This window comes from Mustela erminea, chromosome 12 (genome assembly GCF_009829155.1).
Source record: "Mustela erminea isolate mMusErm1 chromosome 12, mMusErm1.Pri, whole genome shotgun sequence".
Taxonomy (NCBI): domain Eukaryota; kingdom Metazoa; phylum Chordata; class Mammalia; order Carnivora; family Mustelidae; genus Mustela; species Mustela erminea.
Window position 1 is genome coordinate 36,625,624 of NC_045625.1, and position 22,201 is coordinate 36,647,824.

Consider the following 22,201-nt stretch of genomic DNA (forward strand, 5'->3'; position numbering starts at 1 on the left):
TATGTAGGCATGACTGCATTGGCTGAACTCAATCTCCAGTGCCCCTCAAAGCCCCGACTCTTCAGTGACATGGTTGGTTTTTCTTGTGACCATCCCCCAGATGATCCTAAGTCATCCCATCTCTTAGCATAAACTCAGGTGTGACTATCCAAGGGGCTCATAAATAACAAAAATATTCCTATTACATGGGAAATTAAAAGATTTAAAATCTCCCTTTCAGAAATCAGAGACAAAGACCAGTCAAATTCTTTATTATACAACAGAAAGGAAGAAATTTTTGGATATATATAAAAAAAAATGAAGGCTTCAGGAGGCCATAAACAAGACAGCAAGAGCCTCGCATACACATCACAGAACCATCATGGATCCCTCCCCTTTACCGTCACTCTTCCACTCAATCTCTGCCATCCAGCCTCACAGTCTCACAAAGACTGCACACAAGCAGGACTCCTGCAACCCACACACTTGCTGCTTGCAAAGAGTCTATCCATCTGTCCATCTCCCTCCATCTTTCGTGGCCACCTGCACAGCACCACTCCTCTTCTCAGCATACTGCTTTCTTGGTCTCCCCTGGGAAGGGGAAGGGGTAAAATGGTAAGATGGGGGGCAGAGGAGGGATCAGGGAGTCTGTGGAGGACACTGTGAGTTCAGGTCCGAGTGAGTCTGTGAACCTGAGAGTGTACACGTGCCAAATGGGTGTGCCCTTGTGATTGCGTTCTTGTGTACTGTCGGGTGTACCCGACATTCATGTGCACATTCATGTGCCATGTATACACAGACTTGTGTGGTATGGGTGTGCCTGTGACCCAGGTGTGCACCTGTGTGATACAGATGTGCCTGTGCCCCTGCTATTCCTTAATGTGTCAACAGTTGGATGGGTCCTGGGGCCTCTGTCTGCCCTTCTCTGTAGAGGGTCTATCTCCTTTAGCCTGGGCTTCCAGAGGAAGAGGAGGCTAGTGCACGTGGACGGAAAAGAAAGGAACACTAAAGCTATGGTGCAGCAGATAGGCATCCTGAATTCTAGTCAGTGCTGTGGTCTTTCCATGTAAAAGTCCCTCAAACCCTAGCCCTTACACCCACACCCCAGCTCTGAGTGATGCCAACAACTCCGAGGACACTGTCTCTTGGTGAACCAATACCCGATTTCCAGGAACATTTCTGGTGCCTTTTTGTTCCTATCTCCTTCTCAATGATGGCTGTAGAGTACTGCTGTCTTTGTGGGGGAGGCGGTGAAAATGAACTGGTCTCTTCCTCTTCCAATCACCTCCTCTGTCACCTGGGCCTCCACTCATCATTTTACTTCCCTTCTCCTTGCCAAGCTCCTCACCACAAGGAAGCCCCTGAACCAGGGTCCCAGATGCGGTCCTCAGTTTCTGCCCCTCACACCAGGGCCTGCCAGGAAGCTGGGTTCCAGGACTCTTTTCCATTCCTTCTTATTCCAGGTTCACTGCACTGAGAAATCACCACCTTTATGCCCCTCCAGACCAGTCCTGGGTGGACTGCATCATCCGGAGACTGCAGAAGAACTCTGCAAAGGCAACCCCAACCCTCCCCAGCCCTGCCTCCTCCCTCACAGCCCCTGCTCAAGACCCAACCCATGCCCCTGCCTCTCCTTCCTGCCCTTTCCTTCCTGCCCTCTCCTTCCTGCCCTAGGAGCACCACTGTAGTTAACCCATGGCAGCCCCAGAGGGAGCCCTGTGTCCAAGTGAAGGGATGTGACTCACTGCAGTCCTGGGGAACCAAGGATCAGAAGAGAGGACCAGGCCTCCAGCAGCTCTGCACCAGACCTGACCCAGCAGAGACAGGGCCTGGAGTGTCAATGGGAGTGTGAGTGTGAGCAGGAGTGAGTGTGGCAGGAGCGCAGCTTCTCCTCTACACTCAAGACAGCAATGCTTCCAGTAAAACCCAACCGGTACCCACGGACCTGTCTACAATCTTGTTTGTGGCCCAGGCAGGGGAAGAGAGGTATGAGAGGGAGAAAAAAGGTGGGATGGGGGAAAAGAGTAGTGTACCCATTTGCCACACTAAAGCCTGAATGACTCTGGTCACTCCCCTACAGTCCAGCCAGAAGGGTCTCTTCCTCCCTCCCCAGATGATCCTAAATCATCCCATCTCTTAGCATAAACTCAGGTGTGACTATCCAAGGGGCTCATAAAAAAAAAAAAAAAAAAGACATTCCTATTACATGGGAAATTCAAAGAGACAGCTATTCCCAACCTCCCATGCTTGGTTAATTGCGCTCTCTAGGTTCTACTGCAACACGCTCTATTGCCTCCAACCACTGTGCTATGGTTCCTGTAATAATCTGGCTGCTCTACTGCTGTATACCCATTCCTAGCATGATATATTTGCTGACCGAATGACTGACTGTAGGAACAAAAAATCAGAGGAAGATAAATTTCAGCTCAGAGAGGAAGGGCTGTGACCTCCTGGCCATCAAGTGACTTGGACAAAGCCACTCACACATCAAGTACTTCTGTAGTCTGCTTCATCTAAGCTGAGACCTCTCTGGAGACCTATTCCTTCTCAGACCACAGCCAAACAAGTGGCAGGGCAGAGGGCAGAGCAAGACGAGAGAAGACTGGGAAAACAGTACTGTATAGAGTCCCAAAGCTCTCATTTTGCTGCCTGGGGCTGAGGTCTCCAGGGAGGGAGTTCCGCAATCTGACACTATCCCTGACAAAAGACAGTCCCACACTCCGTCCGCAACCTAGGTAATAGGGCCCGACTCCGCCCTTTTAGTGACAGAAGGACCCTGGCTCCACCTCCCGCGTGACACTTTAACTCCTCCTCCTCTGAAGAAACGCTCAGACTTCGCCCCTTCCGGGTAATAGGCAAACCCCACCCCTGGAGCGCGACGGAGTCCCTATGACGTAACGGTAACGGTCTGTTTCCGGGGTGGAGCCAGGGAGGGCGGGAGTTTAGGCTGCGCCGACCCCTCAGCCCCCCTCCAGGTGATGCCAGCCCCCGAAATCCTCACCTAGGGCCCCAAATATCCCAGGTCCATGACCGAAAAATCTTTCGTCCTGACCCCCTGGATGCCCCAGGCCCCCGCGATGATCGACCTCCTAATTCCTTAACGTCTGATGCCTCCCAATTCTTCAGTCCCACCCTGTCCCAATGTGGCAATTGAGGCTTCCCGGGGGCACCTGCCTCAGATTATCTGAGAACAGGTCAGACTGGTCCCGAGAATGACAGAAGGGGACCTGGGGTTGGAGTATCCTTGATCCAATCATGCCGCTCCCCAGGAGACGTTCGGAGCCCAGGACATGTCGGGATTGAGGAGATACGAGGTGGCGCTGGAGGCGGAGGAGGAGTGAGTGGAGGCGGGTTCTGCGGAGGAGGAACCTAGCCGCTCCGGGGTTGGGGGAGGGCGCGAGTTCTCCGCGGGCGGGAGGCGTGGGGCCCATCAGGGGGCGTGGGCTGCGGAGGGAACCGCCTCCAAAGGGCGGGGCCTTCCAAGGGAGGGGCGAGGCGTCTGAACGGCGGAGTCCGTGGGGTCAGCCCCGCCCCGCCCCGCCCGGCCCGGCCTTCTCTCTGCAGGATCTACTGGGGTTGCTTCTACTTTTTTCCCTGGCTGCGCATGTGGCGGAGGGACAGGAGGTGAGGGGGCTGCGACACCGCGGACCCGCCCGGGGCATGCGAGGCTCAGCCTCAGGAGGACGGATGGGGGGAATCCGGGAGTCCCCTCCCTGCCTCATGCCACTGTCGGGTTGCCCCACAGCTCGGCGCATCCCCGGGAGCAGAAGCTGGAGCCTCTGCGAGGCCTGATGAGCTGTCTGTCAAGCGGCCTGGGCCCTGCCCCCCAGCGCTCGGGTCGCGGCCTCCCCCGCCGCACCCCCACCGCCACTGCCCAGCCAGCCGGTGCATTAAAGATTTAAACCGAAGCCACCGTGCTGCCCTCCTGACTCTGCCGCCGCTGCCGCCATTCGGGCTGGGAGCCCCTCTACACGCCTGCTTTTCGTTATTACAGGGCTTCCCTCCCTGATAGGGTGCCCTTCCATATCTTGGCCCCGGTTACTACTAAGGATCCCTTCTCAGTGTCACTGCCCTGCGCCACCTAACCCCCCCACACACCCGCCACACACACACACACACACACACACACACACACACTCTCTCTCTCTTCACTGTAAGTAGCCCATATGCTGGGAACTAAGTAACCCTGTCCCTGTCTTCCTCCCAGCCTATCCTCACATTGATGTGTTCCACCTTCCTTCTAGACAGGACTTGGCCAGGTGTCTGGAGAATCTTCTTCTGAGAGTGAATCTAAACTACTGTAAGCCCAGAGTTGTAGGAAGTGGGCTGTGAGAGGAGAAGATTCCTAGACGCTGACTCCCTCAGCCTGCCACAGGGGAGTGACTTGGGATGGTTGGAGATCTTTCCTACAATTAATACCGCAACTTCTGGCTCCCCCAGTGTTTCCCAGGTTAAAGATACTTGGCATCAGCTTACCTAGCAGTTCTTGCTCTATCCCTAGGAGAACCCAAAGGCCACAGCTCCCTGCCACCCCTGTCTTGTCACCTAGTTGACCTGAGACTCTCTAGCTCCTGAAGTGCTGAGGGTGAGGGACTCCTAGTGGGCCTGCTTTCAGTTAGGGAGGAGACCCAGCACCAGAAAAGGTACAGGGAAGATTAAGTTAAAAGAGACGGCCCAATTTATGGGGCAAAGCTAACTTTCAGCCTGGGGCTCCCCCCATCACAGCAGACTGTGGTTAGGGAGAAGACTTGGCCCTATCTTTGGAAGAGCCAAAGGGGAGAGATGGGTACATACCTGGAAGAATTTATTTCTTGTCTTCCCAGGTATCTGGATCGATTGGTCCAGGAAAGACCACAAAGTATGTGGCAGACAACCAGCTGATGGAGATCTGGGATAAGTAAATGGCCTCCCAAGAGCTGCACCCAAGCTCTGGGGCACAAGTCCAGACTGGAGGGTGGGAAAGACTCCAAGGCCTCTAGGTACTAGCAGTTCAAGATGAGTGACCTCTGGGTTGTGGCCACCTTCAAGAACGGACCCAGGTTCCTGAGCCATTTCCTCAGAACTTCTACATCAGGAACCCTGTCAGAAGTGGAGTGCCCTGTCCAGCCCTGGGCCAGCACCTCACCAGGACACTGTCAGAATTCCTGAGTATCCATAAGACAAACTCCAGGAAAGGGCCTTCAGGCCTTACCCTGGACAGGAAGGAGGAGAAGCTCGAGTTGGTCAGCATGGCACGGGGACTAGTTCTTACTCTTGGAACGGATGGTTCCTCCCACTTGTTTCAGCAGCCCTGCAGCAGCAAGATGCCCAGGATAGGTTTGCGTCCCTATCCCGGGAGAAGGCCTGCCCCTTAGAGGAGAGTTGGCCACAGAGCAGAAGGCTGCAGAAGGCTGCAGAAGGCACCCTTAAAACAACCAGATAAGGTCTGGATTACTAGGTTATGACTCAGTTTATGTTTCAAAAAGAAAGCAGGACTTGAGGATTGAAATCCCCAGACCAGGAGTGGGAAATTCAAGGTGCCAGAGGCATTAAACTTAGCAGCTTGTCCCCACCACAGGCAGTCCCTGGCTTCCTGGAAAGGACAAGAGGAGGAGGAGGACTTTTGCTTTAGGGGGTAAGGGGAAGAAGGGAGTGGGGGCTGGAAATGCAATTAGGAGACAAGAGACAGGAAGGAGAGGAGAAGTTAGGGTTTTAGCAAGACGATGGGATGCAGGGATGCAAAATGTATAAGGTTTGGGGGGGTGAATTACTGGATCTGGGTGGGCAGCAGGGAGAGGCTGGAATTTGAATAGAACAAAAGAGAAGTAATTGAGCTCTTGAGTCTGATGTCTCAATAAGCCAGGACTGAGTCTGGAACCCCCAGGACCCTGCTGGTAAGAGGCTGCTATTTCTGGAACAAGACCAGGCAAAAATAGGATGGTAAGATTTCTTGGGTCTTTTTCTTGTTTGACAGCAGCAACCTGGCACCAAAGAACTTTATCTTCTCTTATCTTTCCGCCTTATCCACCCCATCCTTCTGCCCTCTCTCATCTCCCTGGGTAAAGCAGCCCTCACCTCAGCATCCCAAAGGTACCCCAGTAGCACCCAGCTCCTCACTCTGGATGTGACTGTCCCAGCCAAGACTCATCCTCAGCCAGCAGAGCTTGCTTTAAGGATCCATACCCATCAATTTTTCCTGATAAGACAGGCAGGCTAGGGCAGGAAAGAGAGAGGGGAAGATGAAGGCAAGTTGGTGCTGGCCTGCCATCTGCTCCCACCCCACCCACAATCCCTATGAGAATTTGTGTGTGATTGAATGATTGTGAAGACACAACTATGTGGGAGTGGGACTTCGAGTACAACTGGGGCTATGTGATTCTGTCTCTGGACATAAGGTTGACTGAGTGATTGAGGTGTGACTATGACTGTGGGTTTGTGAGTGTGAATGTCCATCCCTGAACATGTGGATACTTAGGTGCCCTTACTCAGTCACTGTACCATCAGTCTTCACATCAGGCACTACCCCTCTCTCCAGCTTCTCTGTCCAGGGCTTAGAAGCCAAGCGAAATGGCAGCCCTGGAAGAGGAAGGGGTCTGTGGCAATTAGGGCCCAGGAATGTCACAGGATGAGCAATACATCTTCATCTGCCTCTGACTCACCTGGTGCCCCAGGTAAAAGGCACCAGATAAAAGGTAGGGGAGAAGGAGGAGGAGAGAGAGAAGTACCCAGGCTGAGCGGCATGAAGGGGCCCTCATCCACAAGCAGCATCCTGCTGCTGCTGCTGTTGCTGCTGCTGAGCCCAGACCCTGGAGCAGGTGAGCGCTTGGGGGGTCTAGAAGGGCATTTCCTCAGAATGCCTCTGGAACGGGATGGAGGGAAAGGGACCAAGGAAGTCCATCCTCCAGGTGTCTGATGGAAGGGTTTTGGGTCAGGAGCCCTCTGAACATATGGCCCCATTGTCCCCTAGCACTGCCACTGCCAACCAGCATTACCTGCTGTACTCAGCTCTACCGCCAGCCACTCTCGAACAAGCTACTGAGGAGGGTCATCCGGGTGGAAGTACAGGAAGCTGATGGGGACTGTCACCTCCAGGCCTTTGTGTGAGCTCTGACCCTCTCCCTTATACAGACCCCTGACCTCAGTCCCATCCCCTGATGCTGATGCCAACCCCAACCCCAACTGCTAATTCTGATGCTGACTTGGGTTTTCATCTAGCCTTTGCCCTAACCCCTGGACTCTAACCTCATCGCCAAGCTATGACTATGGCTTTGCACCTTTCCTTTCCTAGGCTTCACCTGTCTCGACGCAGTGTCTGCATCCACCCTCAGAACCGCAGCCTGGCTCGGTGGTTCGAGCGCCAAGGGAGGAGGCTCCAGGGGACTCTGCCTAACCTGAATTTGGGGCTGATAGGGAAAATGGGCCAGGGGCCCCAGGAGCTGGAACAATAAAGCAGCACTGGATAACAGTCTCTGACTGTGGTTTCCAAATTCTGTGCATTCTCCTGTGGGCCCCGAATCTGAATCTGGGAGACGTGTTAATAAACAGAAGAACCTCCTCGTTCTCTTTATTCACATCTTCACAAACCCCTCCAGGGGCAAAGCCAAGTGCCATGGAGCCACAGATATTCCCCAGGCACCTACATGCATACATTGAGAGAAAACATGTTCCCTACCTGACATACACATGGGCACACATGGACACGAACACACATCTACACACATTCCTCAGGTGGACCTCCAGCTCTGAGATGAAATGAGAGGTCCAGGCACCTTTCAGCTGGCAAGTCTGGAACAAAGTCTGACAGAACTGGGTTCCAAACAGAATCTCCAGCTGAGACCACTCCCCGCCCTCCTGCCTCCGTGGGGATCTACTATCCTGCCTGGATTCTATCTGTCCATCCACACGAGCAAGACAGAGTTATAGGTGGAATCAGCTGAAGCCCTCCTGGTCATCTACAGGTTTGGGGCTCCTAGAAGAAGCAGGAGGCAAATCAAGGAAGATAAAAGGACTAGATTTTGGCCCAGACACCCTGAAAATGAGGGAGGGGAAGAAGGTCTGAGCCCAACACCAAGAATGAGTAGGGGAACCCAGCTCTGAACCCCAACACCCTGAAGATGAAGTGTTCCTAGTTCTGGACCCAGATACATTGAGAATAAGGGAGGGGACCCAGCTCTGATCTAAGATACCCCAAAATCAAGATAGATATCCAGCTCTTAGCTTAACACCCTGAAAATGAGGGGGGGCCCAATCGAAGAACCCAAATACCATGTGAGGGAAGGAAGAGACCCAACTCTGAGCCCAAGGACTCAAGAATGAAAGGTCTATCCCTGAGCTCAGACTTTGTATGAATGAGGTAACCCAACTCTGATTGCCTTAAAGTGACAAGAGCATCTGCTATTAATCCAGACACTCAAAATGAGGGTACACACCTCTGAGTCCAAACCTCCTAGATGACCTACTCACCTGGAATCTTGTCTACTGGAATCACTGGAGCCAAGAACCCAGGCTTTTGGGGTCCATCCTTCCCATCTGGTCTCAGTCTCAGCCTGGAGCACAAAAAGGTAGTGGGCATCTTTGTCTCCTCCAAAACAGTGTATAAATACAAGGTCAGGAGAGAAATCAGTGCCAATAATGAAGTGGGGGTTGGAGGGAGAAGGAGGGAGTTGTTCCAGAATCAGAGTTTCCCTGGGAAATCACGAAGGGTGGGAACAGGTGTGGTCTGTGGGTATCAGAACATCTGTGTGGGATCCAAATTTGAGGGACTACTGGCAGTTACTTACCAGAGCCCCAGTGCCAGGGCCCCAGCTGCCAGTCCCAGGAAAGAGAAGATTCCCAAAGATGACAACACTGCTACCTGCTCCAGGGGGTCTCTGTGGTCTGAGGGGGGAGGGTCACAGGCCACAGTCACAGTGAGGCTGCCTGACCAAACCCTTTCCCATACTATACAACCTTTGTTCACCTGCCCAAGCTTACCAAGTGGCCGTGGGTCCGGCAGGAGGGAGGGCCTGGGGGGAGCGGGACTGTCTGCCTGAGGCTCTTTCTCCAGGGGCTTCTGTAGCTGTCCCTCAGCTGGCATCTCCTTCAGCAAAGGCCCTGAAGGGAGGCGAGACTTGAAGAGAACTCTCCACACGGGGTGGTGGTGGAAGACAGGGTCTGCGAGGGGAGGCCAGGGCCTGGCTTGGACATGGGGGGAGCCCAGGAGGTGGAAGCCGAAAAGGTAGAGCCAGCTTCTGGGGACCTAACGGAGGTGGAGGCTGAGGGGCAGGGCTTAAACTGGGGCAGGGCTGAGGAGAGCCAAGGCTGAAGACTGGGACCTCAATTGCCACTGGCAGGGCATGTGCGTGCAGCCCACTTGCACACCAATCCAGCTGACAGATGCTGCAGGACGGGCTTGGTGCCCGTGCCCTGGGCTGTCTCTCACCGGTGCTTGGAGTTCCCCAGGCCTCAGGACTCCAAGCACTCCATGTGCCAGCGTCCAGAAAGTCCCGGGCACTGACTCGTACAGCGTGGGGCAGCCCAGCCACGGCGTCCGTGATCACTTCCTCCAATCCAGCTGGTTCCACCTGGGAATGAAGATGGCTCCTCAGCCAGTTATCTAGGTTGTTAATGCCAAGCCTATCTCCCCCCAGCCTTAGTTAGCAAAGAGCACCCCTTCCTCCCAGTTCCATCCCTGTCAGACTGCAGGAGCTGTCTGGACCTCATGTGGGGTGGCTGGTGGCGTCAGGTGTACACCAAGTGTGTGGAAGATGAAAGTGCATAGTGGTTACACAGGCAGCCTGCTTGGGTTCAAATCCTTGCAGTAGCACTTACTGAGTGACCTTGGGCCACTCTGTGCCTTGGTTTCTTCATTTGTAAAATAGCGGAGAATATACCCAAATAAGACAATGCATACTAAATGTGTAGTATGCCCTGGTGGGCAGGCAGCGCCCAATAAATACTGGGCATTATCTGAAGCCGCTGCTCCCCAGACTTGCTGCCAGCCAATCTTTAATATCTTCAGAGGTGGAAATTCACTACTGTCCTCATCTGGATATATGAATGTTTGCATGAGAATGTGCCTCTGGGTGAAAGGCACTCCTTTTTCTAGAAAAGTCATTTGCAAAAAGCCACTCCTGTCCTCCCACAGATGGGCTGGCATCAGAGTTACAGCCCCCACAGGGCAGAGACTGGGCCTTTCGCACCCAGCAGCAACCCCAGCACCCGGCACAAAGGATCACCCAGGGACAGTACTCTACTGGGGGAGGTGACAGGGCTCTGGTGACCTGTCAGTACGCTACGTAGAATAGCCAGGCACATGAAACCAGAGGCAGAAGCCAAAGCCCCAGACTGGGGCACATTCCAGGCCTCACCGTGGACCAGGCTGGATGCTGCGCTGGACGGTACTGCAGTCGGAACTTGAGCAGAAAGTGGGGCTGGCGGGGCCAAGAGTCAGGGTACGTCCAGCTGGCATGCAGACGGCGGGGATAGCCAGGAACCGACTCTACCCGAAGCCCCTGGGGTGGGTCAGGGCGCACTGAGGGTAGTGGAGACACAAAGTCAGGACGGGACAAAGGCATATACCCACCAAGGGAAGGTGGGTATATGCCTAAAGGTACCTGAAGGAGGCATTTCCAAGGGGTTTGGGGAAATCTTGAGCTTGATCATCCTCTGGGCTCAGGACCTGTCTGTTACCCCTGTTATAAAATGAGCTGGGGCGCCTGGGTGGCTCAGCCAGTTGGGCGACCTCCTCTTAGTTTCGGCTCAGGTCAGGATCTCAGGGTTATGGGATTGGGCCCACGTCAGGCTCCATGCTCAGCGTGGGGTCTGCTTGTCTCTCTCTAGCTCTTAACTAGAGGTTTAGTTCCCCCTCCCACATACGGATCAAAAGAAAGAGAGGCCAGCAAGGGCTTACACTGGGCAGGGAGGACACAAGGCATGGTTGCCTTTAGCACAAGGCCTGGAACCAGAGGCAGTCTGGTTCCCGGGAAGGACTTGTGCACTAGAAGCCAGGAGGGGCTAGGGGTAACAACCTCTACAGGCTGAGGTAACCCTGCCTCCTGGGCTGATCTCTTCGGCTTCTTAGTCTCCACGGTAGCTACCTGTGTGCTAAAATGGGGTCTCCATCAGGAGGGAACTGTTTGGGAGCTCTGGTAGGTGGAGGTTTGCTGTTGGGGTATCTGTGCCCTGAAGTCCATCTGGGGTCTCTGAGGTGCAGCGGGAATGGGTACTCACAGATGCTCTGCAAGCTCACATCCAGCAGGCGTGTGCTGGCCCCCAGTGGGTTCACCTCAGTCACATTTATTCGGTACTGGCTCCAGAACTCTGCCCCATGGACTACACAGCGGGCAGCCCCTGGAGGATCCTGTGGGCACGGCCAGGGCCCTGTGGATGGATTCATCCTAGGAGGGACAATGTGGTTGTGGGCTTTGGAAATGCTCATTAGGGGATCTAGCTGGAGTCCCCAGCCTCTCCTTTATGTCCTACCTCATGCCATCAGCTCCTGGTACGGTCTTCTTCCTGGCAGGAAGGGGACCATCTGAGGTCAGGAAGGAAAAGAGGATCCTCCCTCCCTCTGAGGCCTTCTGCCTCCCACACACACCCAAATGTATAGGCTTACACACCCAATCATGCACACACCTGTAGGAGGTGAGGTAGCGGGTGGGTAAACCGCTGACCTGACTGGGACTCCAAGTGCAAGAGAAGTTCTCATAGTCAGCTGCTTGGCAGGAGACAACAGGGCGAGCTGGGGGGTCTAGAGGCAGAAGGTGCAACTGGAGTCTGAGAAGTCCCCAGGTCCTTCCCCTCCGAGAGGGCCTACTCAGGGCCTGGATGCCCTCAGCAGCCCCTTGCCTCATCGCGGCCACCCAGTACTCCCTCCCCAACTCACAGCCCAGCTGTAGGGTCACAATTCCCCCAAGTGCACCATCCAGGGTCCGGCAGATGTAGGTGCCTTCGTCAGTGCTGTCTGCCCGGGCCAAGACCAGTTCATGCCCTAGCCCAGAGTCAGGTCCCTGGAGCAGTCTCGTCTCCCCGTCCCGAAACCAGGACACCGGGGCCCTGGGGGTGAGATGAGGTGATGATAGAGGGAAGATTTAAAGTGTTAACCCAAGCCACAGCTCTCCATTGGCTTCTCACTGCGCTTGCAATAAAACCTTTTTAGGTCCTTTAAATCCAGGCGTTTACAAAGCCCCTGGTGATCTAGCCCTTGCCTTCCTTTCCTTCTTCAGCTTCTCCCTCTCGCCCCCTCACCCTCTACACTTCAGTCACATTGGTCTTCTTTCTGTTCAAGAGTATTGAACTCATTCACACCTCAGGGCATTTGCACTAGCTATTCCCTCAGTCAGGAATGCCTAACATGTGCATGGCTGCCTATTTCTTGACCTTCAGAAATTAGCTTCAATGTCACCTTCTCAGAGAAGCCTTCCCTTATTACCAATAAAAAGTAATCAATCAGAGGCGCCTGGGTTGCTCAGTGGGTTAAGCCTCTGCCTTCAGCTCCAGTCATGATCTTGGGGTCCTGTGATCGAGCCCCGCATCGGGCTCTCTGCTCGGCAAGGAGCCTATTTCCCCCTCTCTCTCTGCCTGCCTCTCTGCCTACTTGTGATCTCTCTCTCTGTCAAATAAACAATAAAATCTTTAAAAAAAAAAAAGAAGAAGAAGAAGAAGAAGAAGAAGAAGTAGTAACCAATCAGTTATCCTCTTCCACATCACTTTCTTCTGATTTTCTGCCCTGCAGGTACCACTCCCTAGCAAGATTTATATTTGCTTATTATCTGTCTGGCCTACTAGAATCTAACCTCTACACAGGCAGGCATCTTGCCAGGCATGTGCGCTGCTAGATCCCAGAGCCTAGAACAGACCAGGGACTGAGCAGGTGCTCAATACATGTTGGTTCAAATTTTCCATTAAATAAGGATGGTCTGAGGGTTAGCATAGCTAAAGAGATGAGGATTAAAGACACAGGGCAAAGATGGGAGGGGCATGAGGACTGGAGAGAGTCAAGAAAGGGTCATGACTGTCAGCCCGTGGGCAGGGGTGGGGGACTTACCCAGCAGTCACTCCAGGGCAACACAGTGTCATGGACCTGCCAGCCTGCCCATACTGGACCCCTGTGGAGGGCATTTCTGAGGAAAGGCTCTTTCTGTCCCTCTCTCCCATCCCAGCCCCCTCTTAGTGAGCATGACAGGGTAAACAGCAGACTTTTAAGGCTGGGTGGGGTCACTGGCTCAAAGCATCATGTTATAATCTAGAGACAGAGGTCAGAAGACAGGGCAGAGAAGGAATGTTGCCTGGTTGGATGTCAGGGGTTGGGGGTCACAGACTAGGCAAGGAAAGGGTTCACACGGAGGATGGCAAGTCGTAAGTCAGATTTGGAGGCATACAGCAGGATTCTTCTCACCTGTGGGGCCCCAGGCCTCGGGACAGGGGGAGGCAGTGGACACCAAGGCTACAGCCAAGGCAAGCAGGACCCTGCTCAACCCTGAGCAGCTGCTGCTCATCTGTGGAGAGAGAGGCAGGGTCAGCAATCCCCCATGCCCAGATGTGAGGCTAAAGCCTGCCTCCTCCTCTTCTAAACTGGGAACTTCTAGAAGAAAACTGGTCCCAAATGGGATCAGGGTATCAGAAAACAGCAAGAGATCTGATCTAAGGTCCCCCTTTCCACCATACACCCATACACATAAATGCAAACACACACACACACACACACACACACACACACACACACACACACACCCCCTCCATCTCAGTCCTGGGCCTAAGGCCCAGAACAAAAGCCAGAGGCGACAGACTGTGCCAGCAGTACCCCCCCACACACACCACCCTTGGCGCCCACCCCTGGCACCAAGTGCTGGCACCAGTTCAGTCACTCCCATTAACTCCTCCAACCCAGCTGTTGGGAATTCCAGTGTCTACCCCGACCTGGCCCAGGGCGACTCACTGCCTCTGGTTAACCTGAGACAGCCTTCATCAAACTTGGGTGGGGGTGCTGTCGTGGTGGGTCTGAGCCCACGCTGTTTTCCTACCACGAGGCCTAGCCCTGCTCTGGCTGCCAGGCCTCTTCTCTCCTGAGCCCAGCTCCCTGGGCCACTCATCTAGGCCTGACTCTGGAATCTTGTTGGTCCCGAGCCTGTGAGGCTGGATGGGGCTGGGGTGCAAGCTGAGGCTGCAGAGTTAAGCAGATCCAGATGCCTTGGCTGCTGCCAGAGGCTGGAGGTGGGCAAGGAGCCAGGAGATGGAGACAGGGTGTCGGGGAGGGGAGAGAAGGCTGAGAGGAGTGAGAAGCCTGCAGGGAAGGGGCCTGGGGTGGAGGCTACAGGACCAAAAGATGCTCCGACATCAAAACCAGAAGGTGGTGGGGTTCAGGGATGCAAGGGCTGGGTAGGGCAGAGGGAACTAGAAAAGCAAAGGAGGTGTATGATAACCACTGCCCGTGGGAGTGCTGGGAGAGAGGGATTTTGGAGCAGGATGAGAAAGGCAGTGGGGAAGTGGCCATGGGCACAGGAGGAGCACATAGGGAGAGGGCCCAAGCGAGCAAGGGCTCCAAAAGAGGAAGAGCACTGAGCCCTCTCAAGCAGAGCGAACAAGGGCCTCCACATGTCTGTGTATCGGTCTGAATGTGTCTAGTGGCTCACACTCCCCCCCCCACCACCCCCCCAGCCACATTCACCCTGCTTAGCCCCGCCCTACCTCGGTGATCCCAGTAGCTGACTGTCCATGGCCTCCAGGACTTCCTCGCACCAGCTACAGCACCCGTCTCAGCTCCACTCAGTTCTGGGACCCCAGAATCGTCCCCTCCTTCCCTTTCCCTCCTCCGCCCCTCTGGGCCCTAGAGCTCAGCCGCCCTGAGCGAGGCCCCCACCTCCCTCATTCCTCCTCCCTCCTCCCCTTTTGTCCCCCCTCCCACCCGAGGCCCTGGGAAGGGAAGAGGCCTCCCCCCCAGTCTGGAAAGGAAGCCACAGGCACAGCCAGGGCCAGCAAGAGGGAAAGGAGGGGTGCTATGTCCCTGTCAGGGAGAGATTCCCTAGGTTTTCACCCCGCCACATTCATGCGTGGACTCAACTAAGCACAGTCAACAAAAAGACACTCCCTTGAACACACAGAGGCATAACCAAATGAAAAATCAGACACAGACTCCTGCCCCCACTCTTTTCACTCCCTAGCAAATATTTCCTTGGGGCATAGCTAGCTGTTTTTTGAGGGGAAGGGAGGCCCCAGGTTGGGAGGTATAAAGAAAACCCAGAGTCCAGTCCCTCTGCCCCTGGACGTTCCAGCCATTTCTCACCTCCCCCTCCACTCTTTGGGCCCCAGCACCAGGAAATGCCTTTGGTCCCTTGGTGCCAGATACACAAGACCCACACTTACCCTCAGACACACACTCTCAGATATAGCCACTCACAGTCACATGAACACACTCAGACACCCGCACTCAGACTCATACCCATACCCTCACACACAGACACATAGACACTTAGCACTCTGCCCCTGCGATAGGGATGCAGCACTCCCTAAAAGCAAATCCTCATGATGGTTTCAGCCCCTCTTTCAGGGAGCTCTTAGCATGGCAGATCCCACATCTCATCACCGCTCAGGCCCCCATGTACCCAAAGAGACAAAGGTGAGCAAGGGAGCTAGGCACAGGGGTACAGAGAGAGAGAGAGAGAGAGATATGCAGAGGATGTGAGAGGCAGATACACAAGAGATACCTGGGCTGACAAAACTGTGAGGAGGAGACAGATGACTGACAGCTCCAGAAAGGCAATAGTAAGAAGAGAAAAAGAAATAAAAGGAAACTGAGACAGGGAAACAGAAAATAAGCAGTAGACCAATGAGAGGGATTCCAGGGCACAGAAAGGAAGGGAAGTGTGCTGGCATGGGTCTGTCTTTGCTGGGCGTTAAGCAGAAAGGTCAGTCCCACTGACTAATGAAGTTGGTCCCCAAGATACAACACAGCTCCACTCTCACGTAGTCTAAAACAGCACACAGGACACACACATAATACACGGTCTGCCACAGGACACACACATACTACAAGTCTCCCTCTCACTCTGCTACTGCTCAAGTCACACAGTGCACTCATAAACCCAGCCACCCACTCTCACATAGTCTTAAACCCCACAGAGACCTTCCCCAAACCCATTCCCCATGCTGTGACAGGCCCTCTCACACACCAACACACAACCCAGTCTCTCACCAAAAACTGCACATGGACAGAACACATAATCCCACACTCGCACAGCCGCATGCACACTCGACCACACGCGCACTGACACACGCAGTCATGTAACTGACAGCTGCACCAAGCGGTACTCAGTTACAGGTCCACACGCTGACATCGTCACACACAGCCTAAGAGTCACACGCACACACTGACAGTCCGTCAGCCGGTCCAGGCCCTTCAGATCGTTCACTACCCTGCCCCGCCCTCTCCTGGCAGGCCTTCCCCGGGGACTCCCGCCGCCGCCACCACTCCCCCCCGCTCCCCCAAGGCCTCACCTTCTGCGGCCTCCGCCGCCTGCGCCCTCCGCCCTCGCCCTCTGCCCCGGCCTCTGCTCCCTCCCGCCCTGGGGCCCCAGCAGAGGGGGCGGCTCCGCCCAGGCACCAATGGAAGGACAGGGGTGAAAAGGGAGGGGGTCTGGGCCCATTGGAGCCTTCAACTGCCAATCACCTCCACCCCACCTCTGCCGGACACTTCCTGTCCCGTCCGGGACTGAGGAGACTGCTGGGGGACAGAGTGTGGAGTTGGGTTCCTGGGTCCTCGTCTACAGCACTGCCTTGCTGGGACAGCAGGACTGGAAGTTTTCAAGCCCCTCCTCCTTCCAGCAGTCCAAAAAGCCACAAGTTCAGTGGCTGGGGAGCCTTTGGGCAGGTGACTGGAGAAGCTGAAGGTGCCCCAGACTCCAGATAAGGACTTTTGTGGGGCAATGGTTCTCAAACTTTGCTGGACCTTGTGGTTTTAAAACTGACAAGCCACACTCCAAACCAATTAAATCCGAATCTTTGGAAGCTGGCCTTGGCATCGGTGTTGAAAACTCCCAAATGATTCCAAAATGCAGCCAAGTCAAGGGTGTAGGATCAGGTGTTTGTAGGTTTATGCCTTAAAAAACTAGCCACCCCCCTTCAGGGTTCACATCTACTCCCCAGTCACTGCGGTCTCAAGGGAGATGTGTACCATGTCTGTCTGAGCTCCCTCCAGACGCTCTAAGTCCCAGGTCCTACCCCTGCGGGGTCTGAAGATAAAAAAAGAAACAAAAACCCCCGGACTAGAAGGCAGGCAGCCAAGGTACTCCTGGGCCAAGTCATCACTGCCTAGCCTTGGCATGATAGCCCCTCCCGAACTGTTACCTTAAGAATTAAGATGAAAAGCCTCAGGCCATCCTTGCATTGCTCACAGGCCCTATCCTCCCCTGAAGTTTGGAGGGCACTAGGTGGCATCAAGTCTCCTGGGTCGCATGCCCTATTATTGCCACACACTCTCATAATCTTACCAAGGAACAGGTGCAGAGAGGAGGGAGCAGACTCAAGGGTCCCTTCTTCCCAGGCTGGGGCTCCTAACTCTCACAGGCCCTTTCCTGCCAAAGCTGTTTTCTTGCTTTCCTTCCCTGCAATGATGGGGGCCCATGGGCAATACAAGTGGGCAAAGCCTGCCCATATATGCTGCACGTGAAAGTCTAGACAAGTCAAGGACACAAAGCCACGTGCACGTTCCCTACCCACCCCTTCAGCCCCTGTGGGCTGGAGCAGAGCCAAGCTGCAGCCACTCACAAAGCCAGGGTTCTGGCCAGCCGCCCAGTGTCTGGCCACTGACCACTGGGACCAGGATCCTGTTCACCAGCTCCACACCAAAGCCTCAGGCCTAGGCCTAATGAGCTGACGTATCATCCTAGGGGTGGTGGTGAAAGGGGCTCTGGGCTTCCCAAAGCCTTAGCCACAGACAAGAACTCAGGATTTTAAACATTTCTTGAAACTATGATGCCTTTGTTACTCCAGAAATACGATAATCTATAGGCCAGATATAGCACTGAGTCTTCATTTGGGTTGAGATTTGGGGTGGAAATTTTGTACTCTAAGTTTTTGAGTATCAGCAGGCAAAAGAAGTTGTGGCTGGTGTTGTGCCATCAGCCTTTAACCCAGATCCCTGAGGATTATAGTTCATACTCCTCTGTCATTAGAATATGTGATTAAAGTTTGAGAAACACAGTTTACTTTTATTGATCCCACATCTTCCCAACCCCAGTCCCTGGTTCCCTCAAGCAGAAGGCCCTGTGGTCAGTGTGGTCAGGCGATGGTTGCTGTCTCCCTATCCTTCTGCCCCAGGCGGTAATGAACCTCAGGAAGTGTCCTTAGTCTCTCCGCAGCCTGGAAGGGAACAGGGGACAATCAGGGAGGATACGGGCTGCCCAGAATGGTGGTATGGAGTCGTATGAGCGGAACAGTAGTAACGACTGCCTAGGAGACACTGAGGGGAAGGGTTGTAGGACCAGGAGGCTGGTGGTAAGGACTGCCAGAATAACCAGAGGTAGAGATGAGCAGCTTGAGTCCTTAGGAATGCCTAGGTTATGAGGTTTTCAGGGTCATGATTTTTAGACTCCCTTGGAGAAATGGGAGAGAAAAGGATCCCAAGAACCCAGGGTGCTCTGAAACCTGACCTGCTCGGGAGTGAGGTCCCTCTGGGCCTGGGCAAGCATTTCATAGCCAACCATGAATTTCCGGATGGTGGCAGAGCGCAGGAGTGGAGGGTAGTAATGAGCATGCAGCTGCCAGTGATCCCAGTTGGCTCCAGCATCTGATCCCATGGGAGCCCCTAACAGGAGAAGAGAAAACTGGAGAGCCCATTTTTAATTCTTCCACCTAGCCTCTACCCCCAAACCAGGTTGGGTACCTAAAAACTACATCTCCCAGCATTCCTTGCCAGTAAGTAGACCAGGCATTGGAAAAGACTGGGAAACATAGTTTCACCAAGTTTGTTGTTCCACTTTCAGTCCCAGTATCCCTGCTCAGGACACACCCCACAAAAGTATTTCAAAGCCTGCTGGGAGCTACAGTCCACTAATCTCGGCCTCAGGACCTCAAAAATGACACTGGGGATAGGTATGGATGCTCAAAGTCTTACCATGCCAGCCCATGGAGTAGGGAAAGGACGTCTCAAAAAGGTTGTCATACTTGGTCAAGAGCTTCTTCATGATAGAGGCTAGATCTGGAATCAGAACCTGACTCTCAGCTGGGGCCAAGATGTTGGCCCTACCAGAGCCATCCCCATCCTGTACGTGGCCCCTGGGTCAGTTGGGAGACTCACCATCACGCTCAGCAGGGGTCAGCTCAGGCAGGCGCCGCACATGCCTACGGGGCAGCAGCAGTGTCTGGTAGGGCCACACTGCCCAAAAGGGGACCAGTACCAACCAGTGCTCACTGGTTATGACCAAACGTTCCTGGGCAGACCGAGTGGACATGAAGTCATCAAAGTGGGGGAGAGGTGAGACGGGGGAGGGGTTGTCAGCAAATAGGAGAAGAAAAAATGTTCTCAGAATCTGATAGCTTCTCGTCACCTCCACCACTACCATCCTATGTAAGCCACCATCCTCTTTCTTTTAGATTACTGCTATAGCTTCCCATCAAGTCTCCTGCTATTTCCCTTCTACCCTTCTCCTTCACAGACCTTTCTCTTCTACGGTGAGATTAGGGGTTCCTTGGGAAAACAGGGTCTGGGTTTTTCCCACCTTTCTGAGCAGCTCCTGGTGGCCATATTCCATTAGCAGGGGCTCTCCACGTTGACTCTGATAGGCCCGCTGAGTTCGCTCCTCACGCTGGGCAATATCCGGCAGAAAACTACTGGCCCACACCTGTCAAGGGGCAGGAGGAGTGAAGAGCTGGCAGATCCTTCACCCCCAAGCCTCCACATTACTTAGTCTGTCCCTCCAGTTCCCTTCCCCACAATACTGCCTTGGACTCAGCCCAGAAATCCACTGGAACCCCTGACATACTTACCTGGCAGTGGGGATGGGGGTTGGAACAACCCATCATAGCTCCTTTGTTTTCAAAGATCTATCAGGTAGAGGTAGGGAGCTTTAGTAGCCAGAGAGACACCGAATCAGCCTCTCCTGACCACACCCTTTGAGAATAGGAATACCGCTTCCCAGCACCAAAGCTGTGTCACCCCCTCCCTGTCCATCCAAGGGAGGAGGCAACCTCACAGACCTGCACCCAAGGATACCGGGCTCCCAGCTCCTCTGTCACTGAGGCCCATGCATCAATGACAGTGCGGATCTCAGGCACCGACATGAGTGGTAGTGTTACATCCGACCAGGGGTGGAAGCACATGACTTTACTAGGTAGTGTGGGAGAAGAAATGAGAGAGATACAGGGCTTAGCTGTTGCTAGGCGCAGAGTCCAAGCCCTGGGTTGAAGAGAGGAAATCCATAGTTACCAAACTCCTCGAGCAGCCTCTGCTTGGAAAAGGGGATGATCACTGGGTCCTGAGGTAAAAGGTTGTAGTCTGACAACAGAAGTTCCCCAAGAGGTCCAGCCTCCACTCCCCTTCCCCCCTCCCCCACTCCCCTCCCCTACCCCCACCCCCCACCCCTCCTCCCCCGCCAACAGCAGCTACAGCCAGATTACCTGGATTGGGGGCATCAGGCTGCAGCGCTGGGAAGTCGTTGTCAAACACAAAGGTACCGTCATAGTAGGGATTCACCTACTGACAAGGTTTTGGTAGAAGCATTTGCTGCTCCCTACCCACCAGTCACGTGGGCTTCAGGGCTGGACAGACTACAAGGGGGTGTGGAAGATGGGCTGTGGGGTCAAAGACTTGGTGGGACCTAACACAGAAGGTCGTCTACTCCCTTGTGGGTGAGGGGCAGCTCTAAGAGGGAGCTACTACTCGTGTTCCGGTTGCAGAAGTAGGTTCTAAAGGCTTACCTCTCCATTGGCCCGTGTGGCCCCGGGACACAGAGGGTTGTGGGGGTCATGGCGGGGAACTGTCGTCAGGAGAGGCGGCTCTACTTGCCCCTGCCAGGGCCGCTTCATGCGGTGAGCTGACACCAGCACCCACTCATCTTGAAGCGGGTTGTAGCGGATATGCTGATGTTCTGGGGACAGAGAGACAAGATCAGTCGGCAAAACTCTCTGACCCTCTCTGCCCTGGGTCTCACCCACCAGCAGGCCCAACCTCAGAAGCACCCTCTCAGCCCTGTCCGGCTCAGGAGCCAATGGCCGGGGCTTGAGCTTTCCCAGCTTCCATTAGCCTGGGACCACAACTCAGTCGCGCCAGCTTGGCGGGGTGGGCGCGCCGACCTGGGGGGGAAAGGACGATAACTTTCTAAGCAAAGGGAGGGCTCGGCTCCGCGTTCCAGCGAGTCCCAGACGCCCTGCAGTTACCGCTAGCCCGGAAGGTGGTGGCGGCGGCGTCTGCTTCTGACGCCTGCTGGCGCTGCTCAGGAATTGATCCGCCGCGCGACATTAGACCACTTGTGTGGGTGGGGATCGTCTGGAACTGTACAGACCCGACTCTCACTCACCTCCGGGTCTGCCCCGCCCCACCCGGGTGACTGGCCAGTAGCCAGCACGTGACTGCCAAAGGGCCCGCCCGCGCACCCGCCCAATCGCGAGCCGGATTCAGGAAAGCCTGGCACTTTGGAGGGGCGGCTTTTGTCATCCCAGTACCCCTTGCGCCAAGTCACTACCTTAGAAGACTCTCTGTAAAAGCCACGTATTGCAGATCCCTCAGCTCCATGACATTTACAAGATTTCTTTGCTGCATGAGGTGGTGCATTCGGTCATTCATTTAGCAAATATTTACTGAATATTTGTGTGTCAGGCCCCTAGCCTAGGCTCCATGTGGGGCAAAGGGATGCCCCTGCACCAGTCAGGCATGGTCTCTGCTCTCCCGCAGCTTACAGTCTAGGGCCAAGTAGGGGTATAACCCTGGATCCATAGCTACCTCACTTACTTGCTCAATAGCTTTAGTGGAGGAGAAGCAAAATAGTATGGGGTTGAGGGTGGGAGTGATCTGCTTTAGCTGAACCCTGGCCTCCAGTTAGTACCTGCAGGAGTGGATAGCTCTCCAAAATCACAGCCCGCCCCCTCCAGGCAGAAGAAACAGGTTTGGAAAAAAGGCTAAGTAACCATACTCTCTCACACACGCTCCTTCTGAAAGCGCAAGAAGTAAGGAGTGTAAGAGGGCTATAAGAAATCTGGAAGTGGGGCGCCTGGGTGGCCCAGTGGTTTAAAGCCTCGGCCTTCCCACGGGTCATGGTCCTGGGGTCCTGAG

The 22,201-nt window shown here is 54.4% G+C and overlaps 4 protein-coding genes across 9 annotated transcripts; 2 read left to right on the top strand and 2 right to left on the bottom strand.

Moving 5' to 3' along the window:
* Nucleotides 1-235: 235 nt before the first annotated feature.
* Nucleotides 236-16,553, bottom strand: IL11RA (interleukin 11 receptor subunit alpha). Of its 4 annotated transcripts, XM_032307057.1 has the most exons (14): nt 16,432-16,511; nt 14,626-14,709; nt 13,337-13,436; nt 12,986-13,046; nt 11,825-11,994; nt 11,575-11,689; nt 11,422-11,454; nt 11,170-11,336; nt 10,308-10,471; nt 9,380-9,521; nt 8,932-9,051; nt 8,739-8,835; nt 8,422-8,504; nt 236-570 (listed from the first exon to the last, which is right to left on the bottom strand). In XM_032307057.1, the coding sequence occupies exons 3-14, from the start codon at nt 13,434-13,436 to the stop codon at nt 545-547; spliced, it is 1,278 nt and encodes a 425-aa protein (XP_032162948.1). In that variant the 5' UTR covers nt 14,626-14,709; nt 16,432-16,511; the 3' UTR covers nt 236-544. The 4 variants fall into 4 exon arrangements, with proteins under 4 accessions (XP_032162948.1, XP_032162947.1, XP_032162949.1 ...); XM_032307056.1 differs by lacking the exon at nt 14,626-14,709 and having other exon boundaries at nt 16,432-16,553; XM_032307058.1 differs by lacking the exons at nt 236-570; nt 14,626-14,709 and adding an exon at nt 7,493-7,927 and having other exon boundaries at nt 16,432-16,553.
* LOC116570270 lies at nt 2,892-4,228 on the top strand. 2 transcript variants are annotated; one of them, XM_032307064.1, is made up of 4 exons: nt 2,892-2,954; nt 3,249-3,316; nt 3,544-3,603; nt 3,725-4,228. In XM_032307064.1, the coding sequence occupies exons 2-4, from the start codon at nt 3,270-3,272 to the stop codon at nt 3,879-3,881; spliced, it is 264 nt and encodes an 87-aa protein (XP_032162955.1). In that variant the 5' UTR covers nt 2,892-2,954; nt 3,249-3,269; the 3' UTR covers nt 3,882-4,228. The 2 variants fall into 2 exon arrangements, with proteins under 2 accessions (XP_032162955.1, XP_032162956.1); XM_032307065.1 differs by lacking the exon at nt 2,892-2,954 and adding an exon at nt 3,159-3,173.
* Nucleotides 6,554-7,423, top strand: CCL27 (C-C motif chemokine ligand 27). Its single transcript, XM_032307063.1, has 3 exons — nt 6,554-6,773; nt 6,926-7,058; nt 7,247-7,423. Exons 1-3 carry the CDS (start codon nt 6,584-6,586, stop codon nt 7,404-7,406), a joined length of 483 nt encoding a protein of 160 aa, XP_032162954.1. The 5' UTR covers nt 6,554-6,583; the 3' UTR covers nt 7,407-7,423.
* Nucleotides 16,554-18,122: 1,569 nt separating the features above from the next.
* Nucleotides 18,123-21,475, bottom strand: GALT (galactose-1-phosphate uridylyltransferase). Of its 2 annotated transcripts, none has more exons than XM_032307061.1 (11): nt 21,310-21,475; nt 20,851-21,020; nt 20,551-20,626; nt 20,360-20,408; nt 20,131-20,260; nt 19,921-19,977; nt 19,653-19,775; nt 19,232-19,364; nt 19,049-19,132; nt 18,585-18,739; nt 18,123-18,294 (listed from the first exon to the last, which is right to left on the bottom strand). In XM_032307061.1, exons 1-11 carry the CDS (start codon nt 21,389-21,391, stop codon nt 18,214-18,216), a joined length of 1,140 nt encoding a protein of 379 aa, XP_032162952.1. In that variant the 5' UTR covers nt 21,392-21,475; the 3' UTR covers nt 18,123-18,213. The 2 variants fall into 2 exon arrangements, with proteins under 2 accessions (XP_032162952.1, XP_032162953.1); XM_032307062.1 differs by having other exon boundaries at nt 21,226-21,395.
* Nucleotides 21,476-22,201: the final 726 nt, after the last annotated feature.

Coding starts and splice junctions, on each gene's coding strand:
- LOC116570270 (XM_032307064.1), top strand. CDS start 3,270: ATGTCGGGATTGAGGAGATACGAGGTGGCGCTGGAGGCGGAGGAGGA. Junction 3,317..3,543: donor GCGCTGGAGGCGGAGGAGGA/GTGAGTGGAGGC, acceptor TTCTCTCTGCAG/GATCTACTGGGGTTGCTTCT. Junction 3,604..3,724: donor ATGTGGCGGAGGGACAGGAG/GTGAGGGGGCTG, acceptor GTTGCCCCACAG/CTCGGCGCATCCCCGGGAGC.
- CCL27 (XM_032307063.1), top strand. CDS start 6,584: ATGAGCAATACATCTTCATCTGCCTCTGACTCACCTGGTGCCCCAGGT. Junction 6,774..6,925: donor GAGCCCAGACCCTGGAGCAG/GTGAGCGCTTGG, acceptor ATTGTCCCCTAG/CACTGCCACTGCCAACCAGC. Junction 7,059..7,246: donor TGTCACCTCCAGGCCTTTGT/GTGAGCTCTGAC, acceptor TTCCTTTCCTAG/GCTTCACCTGTCTCGACGCA.
- IL11RA (XM_032307056.1), bottom strand. CDS start 13,436: ATGAGCAGCAGCTGCTCAGGGTTGAGCAGGGTCCTGCTTGCCTTGGCT. Junction 13,047..13,336: donor CGAGGCCTGGGGCCCCACAG/GTGAGAAGAATC, acceptor TGCCCTCCACAG/GGGTCCAGTATGGGCAGGCT. Junction 11,337..11,421: donor CCAGGAGCTGATGGCATGAG/GTAGGACATAAA, acceptor TGTCCCTCCTAG/GATGAATCCATCCACAGGGC.
- GALT (XM_032307061.1), bottom strand. CDS start 21,391: ATGTCGCGCGGCGGATCAATTCCTGAGCAGCGCCAGCAGGCGTCAGAA. Junction 20,261..20,359: donor GAGGCTGCTCGAGGAGTTTG/GTAACTATGGAT, acceptor CACACTACCTAG/TAAAGTCATGTGCTTCCACC. Junction 18,295..18,584: donor GGGACCTCACTCCCGAGCAG/GTCAGGTTTCAG, acceptor GTTCCCTTCCAG/GCTGCGGAGAGACTAAGGAC.